Source organism: Chiloscyllium punctatum, chromosome 38 (genome assembly GCF_047496795.1).
Source record: "Chiloscyllium punctatum isolate Juve2018m chromosome 38, sChiPun1.3, whole genome shotgun sequence".
In the NCBI taxonomy this organism is placed as follows: domain Eukaryota; kingdom Metazoa; phylum Chordata; class Chondrichthyes; order Orectolobiformes; family Hemiscylliidae; genus Chiloscyllium; species Chiloscyllium punctatum.
Window position 1 is genome coordinate 55,893,612 of NC_092776.1, and position 14,938 is coordinate 55,908,549.

Sequence of the window (14,938 nt, forward strand, 5' to 3'; positions counted from 1 at the left end):
TCCAGAATGAGAATAAATAGTGTCTTTAAAGTACTCAAGTTATAGTCCTTTTCCAACATGAGTCCGAGCCTGCTGAGATACAGGACACGAGACCACACTGCCTCCTCATGCTGACCTCCATCCAGGATTTGCTGTCCTCCAACTCTGGGGTCTGGTCACAACTTGCTCTGCTACCCATTCCAGGACTCTGCCTGCATTTGCTGTGCTGGTGCTCCAGGACCCAGCCCACACTCGATCTACTGCTGCTCCAGAATTCAGCCTGTGCTCACTCTGCGACCACTCCTGGCTCTGGCCGCGACTTGCTTTACTGCCAGCTCCAGGACTTGGCCTGTGACTCACTCTGCTCCCCACTTTGGGACGTGGCTTGTGCTCACTCTGCTGCTGCTCTGGGACTTGGCTGGCGACTTACTCTGCTCCTACTCCGGGCTCCAGCCCGTGACTTGGTCTGCTCCCCTCTCCGAGACTTGGTCCATGGCTCAGTCCATGCTCGCTCTGCTCGTGCTCCAGGACTCAGTTCACGCACTCTGCTCTCACCCAGCCATGACTCACCTCCCTTTGTCTCATCTCCAGGTAGGGTGGCTTAAGAAGTTAGAAGTTGTGGGAAGGGCAAGAAAAACTACTGCAAAAAGGGGGAAAAAAGAAAAGAAAAGGAAAAGGAACTGGTGAGCAGAGAAGCTCCAACTGGAACTGCCACCATCTTGTCTGCAGTACTCACTGAGTGGTACTAAGCAACTGGAGCCTTTGAAGTATCCATGCCACTTCTACGGTTATCTCTGAATTAAAACATGTTTGTCATAGAAACACAGTAATATTTTCAAAATGTAACTGACTGCAACATGATCAACAGCTTTAGTGGGAACCTGGAATTTCCCAGGGAGACTAGTTGAGATGGGAAACCTCATTGAAAAGGTAGGGGACTACTTAAAATGTCAAAATATTATCATAGAGGCCACGTATTGGAAAGTAGGGCTTGTGTAGATTTAGAGCAGTGTTTTGATGGTTACACTTGATGGGCTGAAGGGCCTCTTCTGTACAGCATGGTTCAATGAATGTTTTTTTAAGAATGTAAGAAAGGGCCCTTCAAGCCAACTCCTCCATTCATTAAGACAACAGTCTTTAATTTAATTTACCTGTCTCGCACTTAAACCCTTGACTCCCTTGTCAAACAAAACTCTGTTTAACTCAGCAGACTGTATCATTGAATATATTCAAGGCTATGTCCTCTGGAGAAGGGAATTCCAAAGCCAAACACCCCCTCTCTCAAAACATAATCTCCTCACCTCAGTCTTAAATGGAAATTCCCATTTAAAAAATGTTCTACACTAGCTCTACATTCCCCGAAAATGGGTAATATCTTCTCAGCATCACTGTGTAAAGTCTCCTCAATATATTATACATTTAATCAAAACATGGCTCCAGCAACAGTCTAAAAACAAGCATAGGTTGTATAACCGTGTCACAAATTTACTTTGAAAACATATACACTTGCTCATGCAGAGGTTTTCAGACTACATTTGAGTGCATATAGAAATAGAAGATGTAGTTGGATGCGCTCTTCATTTTTCAGCCAGTGCACAGAGCGCTGCACACTGTCTACCTGTTACCAGTGAACTGGATACTGCACACAGTCCAACTGTAGCCAGAGCCCTGTGTGTTGCACACTATCCAACTGCAGTCATTGCACTGAAGTGCTGCACACTGTCCACCTGCAGCCTGTGCACTGGGTGATGTACACTGTCCACAGACAGTCCAGCTGCAGCCAATGCATTGGAGTGCTGCAGAGTGTCCACCTGCAGCCAGTGCACTGGGGGCTGCACACTGTCCACCTTTAGGCAGTGCACTGGGGGCTGCACACTGTCCACCTACAGACAATGCAGCGGGTGCCGTATACTGTCTACCTTTAGGCAGTGCACTGGGGGCTGCACACTGTCCACCTTCAGGCAGGGCACTGAGGGCTACACACTGTCCACCTTCAGGCAGTGCAGCGGGTGCTGCACACTGTCCACTTTCAGACAGTGCACTGGGGGCTGCACACTGTCCACCTTCAGGCAGATCAGCGGGTGCTGTATACTATCCACCTTCAAGCAGTGCTCTAGGTGCCGTACACTGTCCACCTTTAGGCAGTACACTGGGTGCTGTACACTATGCAGTTTCAGACAGTGCACTGGGGGCTGCACACTGTCCACCTTCAGACAATGCAGCGGGTGCTCTACACTGTCCACCTTCAGGCTGTGCACTGGGGGCTGCACACTGTCCACCTTCAAACAATGCAGCGGGCGCCGTACACTGTCCGCCTTCAGGCAGTGCAGCGGGTGTCGTATACTGTCCACCTTTAGACAGTGCACTGGGTGCTGCACACGGTCCACCTTCAGGCAGTGCAGTGGGTCCCGCACACTGTCCACGTTCGGGCAGTGCAGCGGGTGCTGTACACTGTCCACCTACGGGCAGTTCAGCGGGTGCCGTACTCTGTCCACCTTCAGGCAGTGCAGTGGGCGCCGTACACTGTCCACCTTCAGGCAGTGCAGCGGGTGATGTACACTGTCCACCTTCAGGCAGTGCAGCAGGAGCCGTACACTGTCCACCTTTGGACAGTGCTCTGGGTGCCGCACACGGTCCAGCTTTAGACAGTTCACTGGGTGCTTCACACTGTCCACCTTCAGACAATGCAGCTGGTGCTCTACACTGTCCGCCTTCAGCCTGTGCAGCGGGTGCCGTACACTGTCCATCTTTAGACGGTGCACTGGGTGCTGTACACTGTCCACCTTCAGGCAGTGCAGCAGGTTATGTACACTGACCACGTTCAGGCAGTGCACTGGGTGCTGGACAATATGCACTTTCAGGCAGTGCAGCGGGTGCCGTACACTGTCCACCTTCAGACAGTGAACTGGGGGCTGCACACTGTCCACCTTCAGGCAGTGCACTGGATGCTGCACACTGTCCACCTTCAGGCAGTGCAGTGGGTGTCGTACACTGTCCACCTTCAGGCAGTGCACTGGGTGATGTACACTGTCCACCTTCAGACAGTGCAGAGGGTGCCGTACACAGTCCACCTATAGGCAGTGCAGTGTGTGCTGTACATTGTCCACCTTCAGGCAGTGCACTGGGTGCCGTAGATTGTCCACCTTCAGGCAGTGCACCAGCTGCTGTACCCTGTCCACCTTCAGGCAGTGCACTGGGTGCTGCACACGGTCTACCTTCAGCAGTGCAGCAGGTGCCATACACTGTCCACCTTTAGTGCTGGGAACTGCACATCGTCCACCTTCAGACAATGCAGCGTGGGCCGTACACTGTCCACCTTCAGGCAGTGCATTGGGTGCTGCACACGGTCCAACTTCAGGCAGTGCAGCGGGTGCCGCACACTGTCCGCCTTCAGCCTGTGCAGTGGGCACTGTACACTGTCCACCTTCAGGCAGTGTAGTGGGCACTGTACACTGTCCACCTTCAGGCAGTGCAGCGGGTGCCGCACACTGTCCGCCTTCAGCCTGTGCAGTGGGTGCCGTACACTCTCCGCCTTCAGGCAGTGCAGTGGGCACTGTACACTGTCCACCTTCAGGCAGTGCAGTGGGCACTGTACACTGTCCACCTTCAGGCAGTGCAGCGGGTGCCGCACACTGTCCGCCTTCAGCCTGTGCAGTGGGTGCCGTACACTCTCCGCCTTCAGGCAGTGCAGTGGGTGCTGTACACTGTCCACCTTCAGGCAGTGCAGTGGGTGCTGTACACTGTCCGCCTTCAGCCTGTGCACTGGGTGCCGTACAATGTCCACCTTCAGGCAGTGCAGCGGGTGCTGTACGCTGTCCACCTTCAGGCAGTGCACTGGGTGCCGCACATGGTCCACCTTCAGACAATGCAGCGGGCGCCGTACACTCTCCGCCTTCAGGCAGTGCAGTGGGTGCTGTACACTGTCCACCTTCAGCCTGTGCAGTGGGTGCTGTACACTGTCCACCTTCAGCCTGTGCAGTGGGTGCTGTACACTGTCCACCTTCAGCCTGTGCAGTGGGTGCTGTACACCGTCCACCTTCAGCCTGTGCAGTGGGTGCTGTACACCGTCCACCTTCAGCCTGTGCAGTGGGTGCTGTACACCGTCCACCTTCAGCCTGTGCAGTGGGTGCTGTACACTGTCCACCTTCAGACAGTGCACTGGGTGCCGTACACTGTAAACCTTCAGGCAGTGCAGCGGGTGCTGTACACTGCTTGCTCCGCTCCCTCAGGGTTCAGGGAGAGTCAGGAAACTACAAATCCCAGGAGGGTAGACATTTTGACGCAAATAGCAACGTGATGACATCATCATCCTTGAAGCCGTTCAGTGACGGTTGGCAGCACGTGACTGTGGACGTGCGGAGCGCGGAGAACGTGTCCGGGGATTGACGGGAGAGGACACTGTCCGGAGCCGGGGCTCGGGGGGCGGACACTGACCGGAGCCGGGGGGCGGACACTGACCGGAGCCGGGGGGCGGGGGCTCGGGGAGTGGACACTGACCGGGGCTCGGGGGGCGGACACTGACCGGAGCCGGGGGGCGGGGGCTCGGACACTGACCGGAGCCGGGGGGCGGGAGCCGGGGGCCGGACACTGACCGGAGCCGGGGGGCGGGGGCTCGGACACTGACCGGAGCCGGGGGGCGGGGCCCGGGGGCCGGACACTGACCGGAGCCGGGGGGCGGGGGCTCGGGGGGCGGACACTGACCGGGGGCTCGGGGGGCGGACACTGACCGGGGGCGGGGGCTCGGGGGGCGGACACTGACCGGAGCCGGGGGGCGGGGGCTCGGACACTGACCGGAGCCGGGGGGCGGAGGGACGGGGGGCGGACACTGATCGGGGGCGGGGGCTCGGGGGGCGGACACTGACCGGAGCCGGGGGACGGGGGCTCGGGGGGCGGACACTGACCGGGGCCGGGGGGCGGACACTGACCGGGGCCGGGGGGCGGACACTGACCGGGGCCGGAGCGTGGTCCGAGGCCGGACGCTGGAGTGGGCTGCCAGCCTCCTCCCTTGTGGCTGGACCATGCCGGGGGACCGCATGGCGACCTCCCTGATCCAGAAGATCGCCCGCCAGGCCCGCACCACCTTCAAGCTGCTGCCTCTGACCGTGACCGAGGCCGGGCCCGGTTCGGCGCCGGGGCCTGGGGCTTTCCAGGACAACCTGAGCCAGCTGAGCTCGCTGCTGGAGAAGGTGAAGGCCGAGGATCTGAACCTGACACCCCGCAGGAACCAGGGCCCGCGGCAGGCCGGGCCCCCGGTCACCTACATGCACATCTGCGAGAGCGAGCAGTTCTCCATGGGGGTGTTCCTGCTGCAGGCTGGAGCCTGCATCCCGCTGCACGACCACCCGGGGATGCACGGCCTGCTCAAGGTGCTCTACGGCAGCGTGGCCATCGAGTGCTTCGACAAGGACGACGGCGAGCAGGCCGCGGCCGGCGTCCAGTTCAACCCGCCCCTGCTGCAGGGCCAGCGGGCCAGCCTCCGCCGCTCGCTGCGCTCCTCCAGCCGCCTCCTGGATCAGGCGAGCGGGCCGTGCCTCCTCACCCCGCGGCTCAGCAACATGCACCGGATCGAGGCGCCGAACGGGCCGGCCGCTTTCCTGGACATTCTGGCGCCGCCTTACGACCCCGAGGCCGGCAGGGACTGTCATTACTTCAAGGTGCTGCAGCCGGTGCCGGGCAAAGCCAGCAGCCCAGCTCCCCCCGAGCAGGAGGCCGTTTGGCTGCTGGAGGTGCCGCAACCCGCCGACTTCTGGTGCGGAGGAGAACCTTATCCCGGTCCCCAGGTGGTACCTGACCGAGAAGCGAGCACGAAGGAATAGTAATGTACCCATTTACAGTGAAGAACCCTTCACAAACTCTTCAGCCAAGCTCACTTCGCCCCCTACACCCTGCATGGTTAATGCTCTTTTTCTTGTTGCAGAGTCGACCCAACCTTTAATAACTTTGTTCATAGCCACACCAAAAACCAATATCCTCAAACTCTTCTGGAGAGGAATGCAAACAAAGCTTTGCGCCTGGACCTTTCAAGTTAAAAGTAGAAAAATTGTGTATTCATTCGCATCTATTGATTCTGTGCAGTAACAGTTTCGATACAGAAAATGCTAGTGAAGCTCAGCCTGTCTGGCAGCGTCTGAGGAGAGAAGGAAACTGTGTTGAGTATAATATGTATTCAAGATATGAGATATTATATAATGGATCTGTCCAGCGTTTTTTTTTTCAGATTGTCAGACTAGCACTTAATTGGTAAACATCCTAGTGATTTTATTGAGAGTGCAACTAATCATCCAAAATGTCGTGTTTACCTGGAATGCAAACTTTTTATAAATACTCAGAAGTAGAGGTTGATGAGTTCAGTTGTTTTCTGAAGTATGGAAATTTCTGAGGACAGACTTTATTTCTTTTCCCAGTAAGAACAAAACACTATTGGTAGAAAATACTATGAATCCATGTTTTGTATTCATGTGTGAACAACTGTATTTTCATATGAACTCTGTTTTAACTGTTTCCGAAGCAGTCATCAACCTGAACTTGACAGCCACCAGAAGGTACAGGTGGACAAACATCTTAAAATTTCTCGCTTCCTTTGACACCAGTTGCCTCCAGAATTCACCACCCGCCCCCTCTAAGCACTGCTGTGTTTTTGTTTAAGTCATATATGCTACCATTTTGGCATAAGTCTTTTAAGAAAGGAGTCATCAGGAGTTCAATGCCCATACTGTTTACCAGCACCTGGGCCTGTTTGTCTTGTATATTTACTGTGATGCTACGTCAAATGCGTTATCAGAGAATCATTTTGCACTTTGGATTCCAAAATGCTGACCTTAACAATGTTAGCTAGCAATCTAGTCAATAAAATCTGTTATTCTTCGCAACATCCAGATATATGAAATGTTGAAAGGTTTTGGAAGTGGTAGCAAAGAAATTCTTACTGACATGTTCATGAAACTACTGTGAAATTAAAGCGTTGATGATATGGAGGGCTGTGGGAACTGTTTGTTTAGCTCTGTACAGCACTTCCTTGTTAGCGCTGATATGGTGGCTTGATTTTCAAAAGCAACGTGACAACGGGTTGGAAACTATTATTTTGGTTTAGTCACTATGTAATAACTGTGACTGCGTGACAATGCGCTCATTTAGAATTAGTTATCAAGACTATTCTATACATTTAAACTTTTTTTTAAAACTGGGAGTAGGATTTTCTTTTAAATCGACAATGCCAATTTATTGCAAAATCTGCTTGGAATGACTGTCTTTATAAATATTGGGAAAGAAGACTAAATGTAGCCATAAAAGGGAAACATAACCAAAGGCTAACTTCATAACCAGCAGTAACCTAAGAAGCAAAGGGCTGAGATTTTCGATTCATGTTGGCCATAATTTTCAAACATAACTTCAAATAAGATACCCACTAAAATATTTTTAATTCACCCAGCTGCAACATGTGACATGTTTCCTTTCAGAACCCCCACTGCTGGAAGCTCGTCTGATATGACTGTGCAGCCTTGTGCTACATTGCAGCTCTATTATGATTGTGTGCCCCCTTCCCTGCTATATTCCCTTTTTGGTTTTTTGAGTTCTGCACTATTAGAAGTACATTATTTTTATTTGAAATAATGCCTTAACCTTTAAGGAGTGGATATGATTTTATTGCAAGAGCTATGAAACTGTGGAAAGGTGAAAATTGGACTTATTGAAATAAGTTATGTAATTGTCCTGCCTCAGTGGTTGTTTTTTTTTGTAAGTATAGTGTTGAATAAAAGTTGTCCATGTAGTTTTGCATGCTGTGGTTCCATAATCCTCAATGCAGTTTATTTAGTACTCCATCTGAAAATACAATGCAGAACAAAACGTTTAGCCATTTCTTTTATTCAGTATTGTATAAATAAAATGGAGTATGAGAAATATGGTTTTTGGTTCACTTAGCTGAGTTATGCTGTTTATATTGGTGGAGTAAAAATCATATTTGCTTTTTATGTATTATCTTTAGGTTGTACTATTTCATCAGTACAGGTATATGACAAAAGATATTCACTTTATTAGAAAATATTCTTGAGCAATAAAATGTATAGCATGTGATTTACTGATGCTGTATTCTTCAAAATGTTAATACTGGAAGTTTAAGCACCCTGAGCATTGTTCTAAATGTAATGTGGTCGCTCATTTCATTACAAATTCCCAAATATTCATTCTCATATTTGAGTGATGCATGAGCAATCTTAAGAGTTGCTGGGTAGTAACTGAAGTGCTTTTGGTACAAAGCCATCTAAACTCCTGAGGTTTTGACCCAAATCACTAGAGGTAAAAACAATGACTGCAGTTGCTGGAAACCAGATTCTGGATTAGTGGTGCTGGAAGAGCACAGCAGTTCAGGCTGAGTGCACAAACCAGAAGCAATGATGATTGTTCAATCAGTAAAGCAATGCATGGGTTGACTAAATGTAAAGTTAGTTTATAGGAAAATGTGAGTGGTTCACATTAATGGCTGGTGGTTGCTCCACTAAGCTTTCAATTGATGAACAGAAGTTCAGGATTTTGGAAATAAACATTTCTGCTTCAGTAAATATTTGTTTTCAGTAAATATTTGGGTGAGGCCTAGCCAGCAACAACTTTACTTCGCACTGCAATCATCATCATTCTTACATAGTTAAAATGTAGTTAAAGCATTTTTTAAAATACCAGCATAGTAGTTGAACCAAACAGTTGAGCAGCAGTATAGAATAAAGATATAAATTGGTCTTTAAAAATATGGAATGTTTCTGTTTAGTCAAGTTGTAATAACAGATAAAACAATATTCTTTAAGATTTGTTGTGGTAAGCTTTCAACTGGACAAATGCATGAGAGGTAATATCATAATCCTGGCCTGTGCTTGTGAACTTGGCTCTTTTTTTAGTTGAATGAGAAGTCCATAAGTTTAACCTATTTTCCAGGGAGTGCTACATTGCCAAAAGTACCATATTTCAGAATGAGACTTTAAACCAAGGCTTTCTATCTGTCCTCGGATGGATGTAAAAGATACGTGGTACTAGTTGAAGAACAGGAAAGTGCTTGTTATCCTGGGTAAAGTCTGTCCCTCAGCCTCTAATGGGCATTCTTTGTTTCAAGGGCCTTTCTGTAAGGAAGTTGCTCTTTAAAAACGCCTCCACATCTGTGTGTGCAATTGAGAAGTCACTAATTAACAATGAAGCACTGAATTATTTTGATGTTAAAAGGTACCCATGTACTTTTCAGGTGCCAGTTCATTTTTTTTTAATGGAACCAAAATGGGGAATGCAACCTAACAGGTCATATTGCTTCTATGCTAGACAGAGGATTTGGATCCTGATCAATAACAGTCATTCAGGTTTCCCTGCTACATCTGACTGTCTGGCATTCTATTTCTACCTGACCTGCCTAACTCATCCAGTCTTAAGGTTTTTATCCTGTGTGTGCTTGATCAATTCCTCCCTTATCAGAATTTCATGCTTGTTCGCTTCGTCTTCCTCTTCCTCTTCTGTGCTTAACTTCTGGTCAATTTTTATATATGGCCTGAGGTGTTAACACCACTGTCTATGAACCAATATCAAATCATTAGTAAAGTGGCTGGAGAGATTCCAGCATGTGCCAAAATACTGCGCACACCCTATTGTTTCTCTCCTCTGAGCAGATTGAACTCAGTCATGCACACTGTGAGATCTTGTTCTTTGACAGTAAAATCAAGATTCCATTTACAACTTTATTTGTCCCATTCTCATTGTTTGTTTGCTTCTAAATCACTCAGCCAGATCTCCAGGCTTAGACTGTGCAGCTTGTATGTAAGCCTTCAGCATGCCACATCACATTCTGACAATACACATTTCCTGTACTAAATCCTATGCGATGTCATTCTGATTGCTTGACCTTAGCAGCTCTCATTTTCTCCTCATCCTAGTGTACTGTGATAGATTAATTTTTAGCATCTATATAGATCGTGTCATGCATTAACCTTTTTGTTTCTTGCTGCAAGCTGAAGCAACTCAATGTTTCTGTTTGTGTCATCTAATTTGTCTTTAGTATGATCACTCCCTTCACAGCACCGTCTATAACAAAATTTCCAATCATCACAGCCTTGCATTTTGAAGTTTTCTACCTAAGTCCTTCCATCTTCCATCCATTTCCACATTGTTACAGTGAGTGTCTTTCAGAAGTACTTTGTTGACTTTTAAAACACTTTAGGATGTGTTGAATGGTGCTATGTGAATGAGTGCGAGTCATTTGAATTCGTTGAAATAAAATCATGAATCTCAGGTGTTTCAAAACTTTGTTGAAGTGCTTTGATTATAAAGTGGGTAATAAAATGGGTTGATTGACCATAACCCTGTTCTGCCATCAGTTGCCATCATCACTCTGCTCTATATGCATGTGGGTGTTATTTTGCCAGGTTACTGATGCACTAAATAGTAGTGCAAGCTGGTCTTCTGTCCATGCAGCCCTCGCACCCCCCACTACCCCCTTCATAATAGTGGAAAGACATTTTATGGATTTGGAATGTTTCACATTGAAATTCAATATCAATTCCCAGTCAGTTGTAGGAAATACTGGAGAAAACCTATGAAAATTGCTTTTGTCCATGACTAACTCCCTTCCATTCTTTCCACCATCCTTATAAAGTCTCTTGGTAGTAAACACTAAGGAAATGAGTGTTGTTTCCCCAAAAAATGAAAGTTCAAGCAGCGTAAACTATAAACTGTTGTTATAGTAAAAATGGTTTGACTCTTCAAGGATGTAGTTTTTCAATAAAATTTAACTTTAATTAACAGTTGTCTTTTAAAAAAAACTTCAGTTTTAATGCATGCTCTATGTTCCTATTGGAAAGTGGTAACTAAAATCAATTGGCAAGTGACAGATTGAAAGCAAATCTGAGGTTGGTTCAGATGCACAGTTTAGTGGTTTTCATTTGCCTATGTAAGTTGGTGTCTTGATCTATATCAAACAATATCTGATTATTTATTTGAGGAATTGCCACCAATCAGTATTCTGTCTTTGAGTGGCTAAGAAGGTAGCCTCATTTTACTGTAGTACAGAACCTGTAAAATTCTGTAACCATATGCAGTAAAATCTATTCAGGATATCAATATTGTAAAATGTACAACAATTGCACTGCCTGTATCTAAGTTTTATGTTAAATAAATGAAAATACAAACCAATATTAAATGTTTAATTGAATATTGCATTTTTAAAGTATAGTCACGTTGAAGTACATTCACTCCTCTGGTATCACTGTGTAGATGTGACGAACAGAGTCACTGACTTGTGTTTGTTTTTGTATCTTCATGGAATGTGAATAGCACTGCGTGGGCCAGCATTTATTGCACATCTCTAATTGGATAGGGGACTGTAGAAAGTCGACCACATTGCTGTGGGGCTGGAGTCGCATATAGGCCAGACGAGGTCAGAATGACAGATTTCTTTCCCTACGAACCATTAGTAAACAAGTGGTTTTTTTTCATGAGTGATTAGACTCGCGGTTGGGAGAGTTAACTTTTATTGACTGTAATCTGACATAGTGGAATTCGAACCGTACACACTACCAGTCCACTATCGTCAGTGTGCCGCTGCCTTCACTGAAATGTCCGTTTCCATACTTGAGCTAATCAAGTCAACCTTGTCCGTCAATCAAACTACTATAAAAATGTTATTACGTTCTTAAAATGTAAAGAACTTTCTTTATGGCAAGGAACATTTTGTGAGTGGATAATAAAGGAAATTGACCTGCAAGTGATGAGTAGTCCAGTTCAATTGTACAAATTCTTCGACAGTGAACGAGTTTTTAATCTACGTGAACTAATAATCCGTTCTTTTCCCTTCAAAGGGTGATGACTCAAACTAGAATTAACTCCTTTAGCTGCTTTAAGAATTCGCCCAGGTTTGACATAAGAATAGCTCACTAAAAGTTGGTTAATAAGATTGTTGTTAATGTTTTCAGATGCAAGAGAATTGCATGCTATTATAGGTAGTCTGGATTAATCACTGCGTTAAGCAAAACTACATCATTCGAGATACATACTCCCATGTAAAATTGGTTATGTTCTGGGAACGTTAGACAAAGACTGAATGCGAGCGCAACGTTAATACTTGAGACAGGAAATGGTTAAAAAGAGTCCAATTTGCCCAGAGATGCTGAGTTTAGGCACTGTTGCGAGACTTGTAAGACATGGCAGGTGCGTGTTGAATCCCCGGCAGTAAAGCCAAAACGGTGCCTTCTTAATCAAAACTGAGTTAATTGAAGATTATTTATTAGCAAGCGGACAATTAGTGTCAAGACGTTTTATGTAAATAGATTGTTTTAAATGCATTCCGATGTATGGCGATCCAGCTGTTATTAAATAATCGAGGAGGTATCGAACTTTCTGCCTGTTTTGCACAGATCTCCACACTTTGAAAACTAACAATTGTTTCAGAAGGTTCACTGTAGACTTCAGGATGGATTTGGAATATTTCTTGCCATACGTTCTTTTAACATAACAACTACTTTGGAAGTATATAGCATTCAACATCTGAATGAATGAGGCTAAGTCTGAAGTGGGGAGGACAGAAGAGAAAAGGGAAGACTAAATTCATTTCTGTTAAATGTGAAGGACCTTCATTTAAATGACAGTTTTCACACCACAAGACCTCCGAAAGTGTTTTACAGTCGATGAAGCACTTTTGAAGTGTAGGTAAAAACAAGGACTGCAGACGCTGGTCACCAGAGTCTAGATTAGAGTGATGCTGGAAAAGCACAGCCGGTCAGACAGCATCCGAGGAGCAGGAAAATCGACGTTTCGGGCAAAAGCCCTTCATTCTGAAGGTGTTAGTTGATTAGATTTTTACTATAGCACCAAGAGAAATTGTCGCAACATTTCTAATCGATAGCCTTTCAACAGATCGCAAGATGAAAAGTAATTGATCTGAATGGCTAACTCCACTGACGCTGACTGACTTACCGAACGTCTTCCGTTTTTATCTCAGATTTCCAGTATTTTATTTTATATTCAAATAATTCCATGAGAAGAGTTAAGCCCATTTGGGAGAAGAGTCTGAATTTTTAGAACAGTTAAGAAAGAGTTTGGACCTATCTGCTGCTCTTCATGACCTTAGCATGTAAACAGGTGCTGTCGCATAAAAATCAACGTATATACAAGTATGGCTATAGCAATACTGGTTTCAACGTGTGCACCAATTCAGGTAGAAAACGCTGCACACAACGGTAGGAAATGTAATCTGTGGTTAATAAACATCTACCAGCATTTGGTGATCGGGAAAGTAAACCCTCCATTCCAACTAAAGCATTTACTTTTCATCCTGAACGTTTTGCAAAACTCAACGATTTGGAAATAGGCACAAAATACAAATTAAGTCCCTAAAATAAACCCCAGCCGCCATCATAAGGGAGTTCCGGACATGATTGATAACGTAATTCTCTCTGATAGACAATGACGCTTTTATCATCTGCAGCTGAATGAAGTGCAGAGAGCAAACGGGTCACAATAAATTGATGTTCCACAAGTTCTTGTACCATATCTCTGAACTATAGCCCCGAGTTCATATCCCACCTGCTGAAGATGTTTTTCATAATGCGTGCGAACATTTTTTTAAAGGTTTAAACATCGTTTTCCGAATCTCAGGTTCAAGGCCCACACGCCATCCAACCACCCTGTGAAAACGAACATTGAGACGGGTTCCCAAAACTCACTTCCATTTATTAATCAACGCTTCTACTTATTAATCAAATGCATTTAGCCAAACGGGGCTGGTGCTAATAATTTGGATTCAATTAACGCAAATGTCCTGTTTGTGGCTCTGGGTAAAATAATATTTTTCACTTCATTAATAGTGTCCAGAACCGCTGGGAGTGGTGCATTCAGTGTGTCATCAAAGCGTGAAGTTCATTGCTGAAAGTGTCCGGCTTATTTACACCCACACTTTATACTATGCTTCTGTGTCTCTGCACTTGACCGAAGAAAATCTGCCTTTCGAATCGTTCTTTTAATTTCGTTTTGGCCACAAATTAGCAGTAGTTTGCATCTGTTTAGTTTCATTCTGTTGAGTGACTAGAACTACTCGTCAAATAGTTTGCGGTGTGAAAACGGACAGTTTACTGTGAGCCCTACCTGCTTCCAAATTGCTACGTAACACAGTAGCGTCAAAAGACGTTTTGTAAATAATTATTCAAACCTAGCCAGGTGTCTGCTTTCTTCCCTTGTCGTGCCATCGCTGATTCCGTTTTCTCCAATAATCACAGTCTCGCGAACAATGTCTTCAAACAAACTTTGGAAAACAACTCCAATCTAGATCTAAGTTTAGAAACGTTTAAACGTTCAGAATAAGAACTGTTTCCCACGGTCAGGATGATTTATGCCTTCTACCGCCAATTCTCTGTTCATACGAAAGTAATACAATTTTAAAATGCTGCCTTCCCAATAATTTAACATCTGAATTTCGATCTGACCCGAATTTCTACTTCGAGGACTCCCTGTCAATGCATCTCCTTGCCATGATGGATCCTTTTATAGTACTTTTTCTTACGCGTACCTATTATAAAGTTTCAGTGACCTGCAGACTTGTTTTGGAGATGCCGGTGTTGGACTAGGATGTACAAAGTTAAAAATCATACCACACCAGGTTATTGTCCACTAGGTTTACTTGGAAGCACTAGCTTTCGGAGCGCTGCTCCTTCATCAAGTGGTTCATCACAACCGCCTGATGAAGGAGTAGCGCTCCGAAAGCTAGTGCTTCCAAGTAAACCCGGTGGACAATAATCTGGTGTTGTATGCTTTTTTAACTTTACAGACGTGTTGAATTTGTCCAACTTTGGCAGGAGATTAAACTGTTTGTGTTCATGTGTTTGTTTTGAGTGCGTACATGTTTATGTTTAAGTGTGCATAGGGTGTGCTTGTGCTTAAGTTTGTATGTGTGTGTGTGTGTGTCTAACTGGATTAACTGGAAGAAAAGTCACCAGCTGGT

General features: G+C 46.0%; 1 protein-coding gene across 1 annotated transcript; it reads left to right on the top strand.

Moving 5' to 3' along the window:
* Nucleotides 1-4,915: 4,915 nt before the first annotated feature.
* Nucleotides 4,916-11,139, top strand: adoa (2-aminoethanethiol (cysteamine) dioxygenase a). The gene has a single exon (XM_072557933.1). The coding sequence runs from the start codon at nt 4,998-5,000 to the stop codon at nt 5,793-5,795; it is 798 nt and encodes a 265-aa protein (XP_072414034.1). The 5' UTR covers nt 4,916-4,997; the 3' UTR covers nt 5,796-11,139.
* Nucleotides 11,140-14,938: the final 3,799 nt, after the last annotated feature.

Bases quoted from the DNA above. Each gene is read 5' to 3' on its own strand.
- adoa (XM_072557933.1), top strand. From the start codon at position 4,998: ATGCCGGGGGACCGCATGGCGACCTCCCTGATCCAGAAGATCGCCCGC.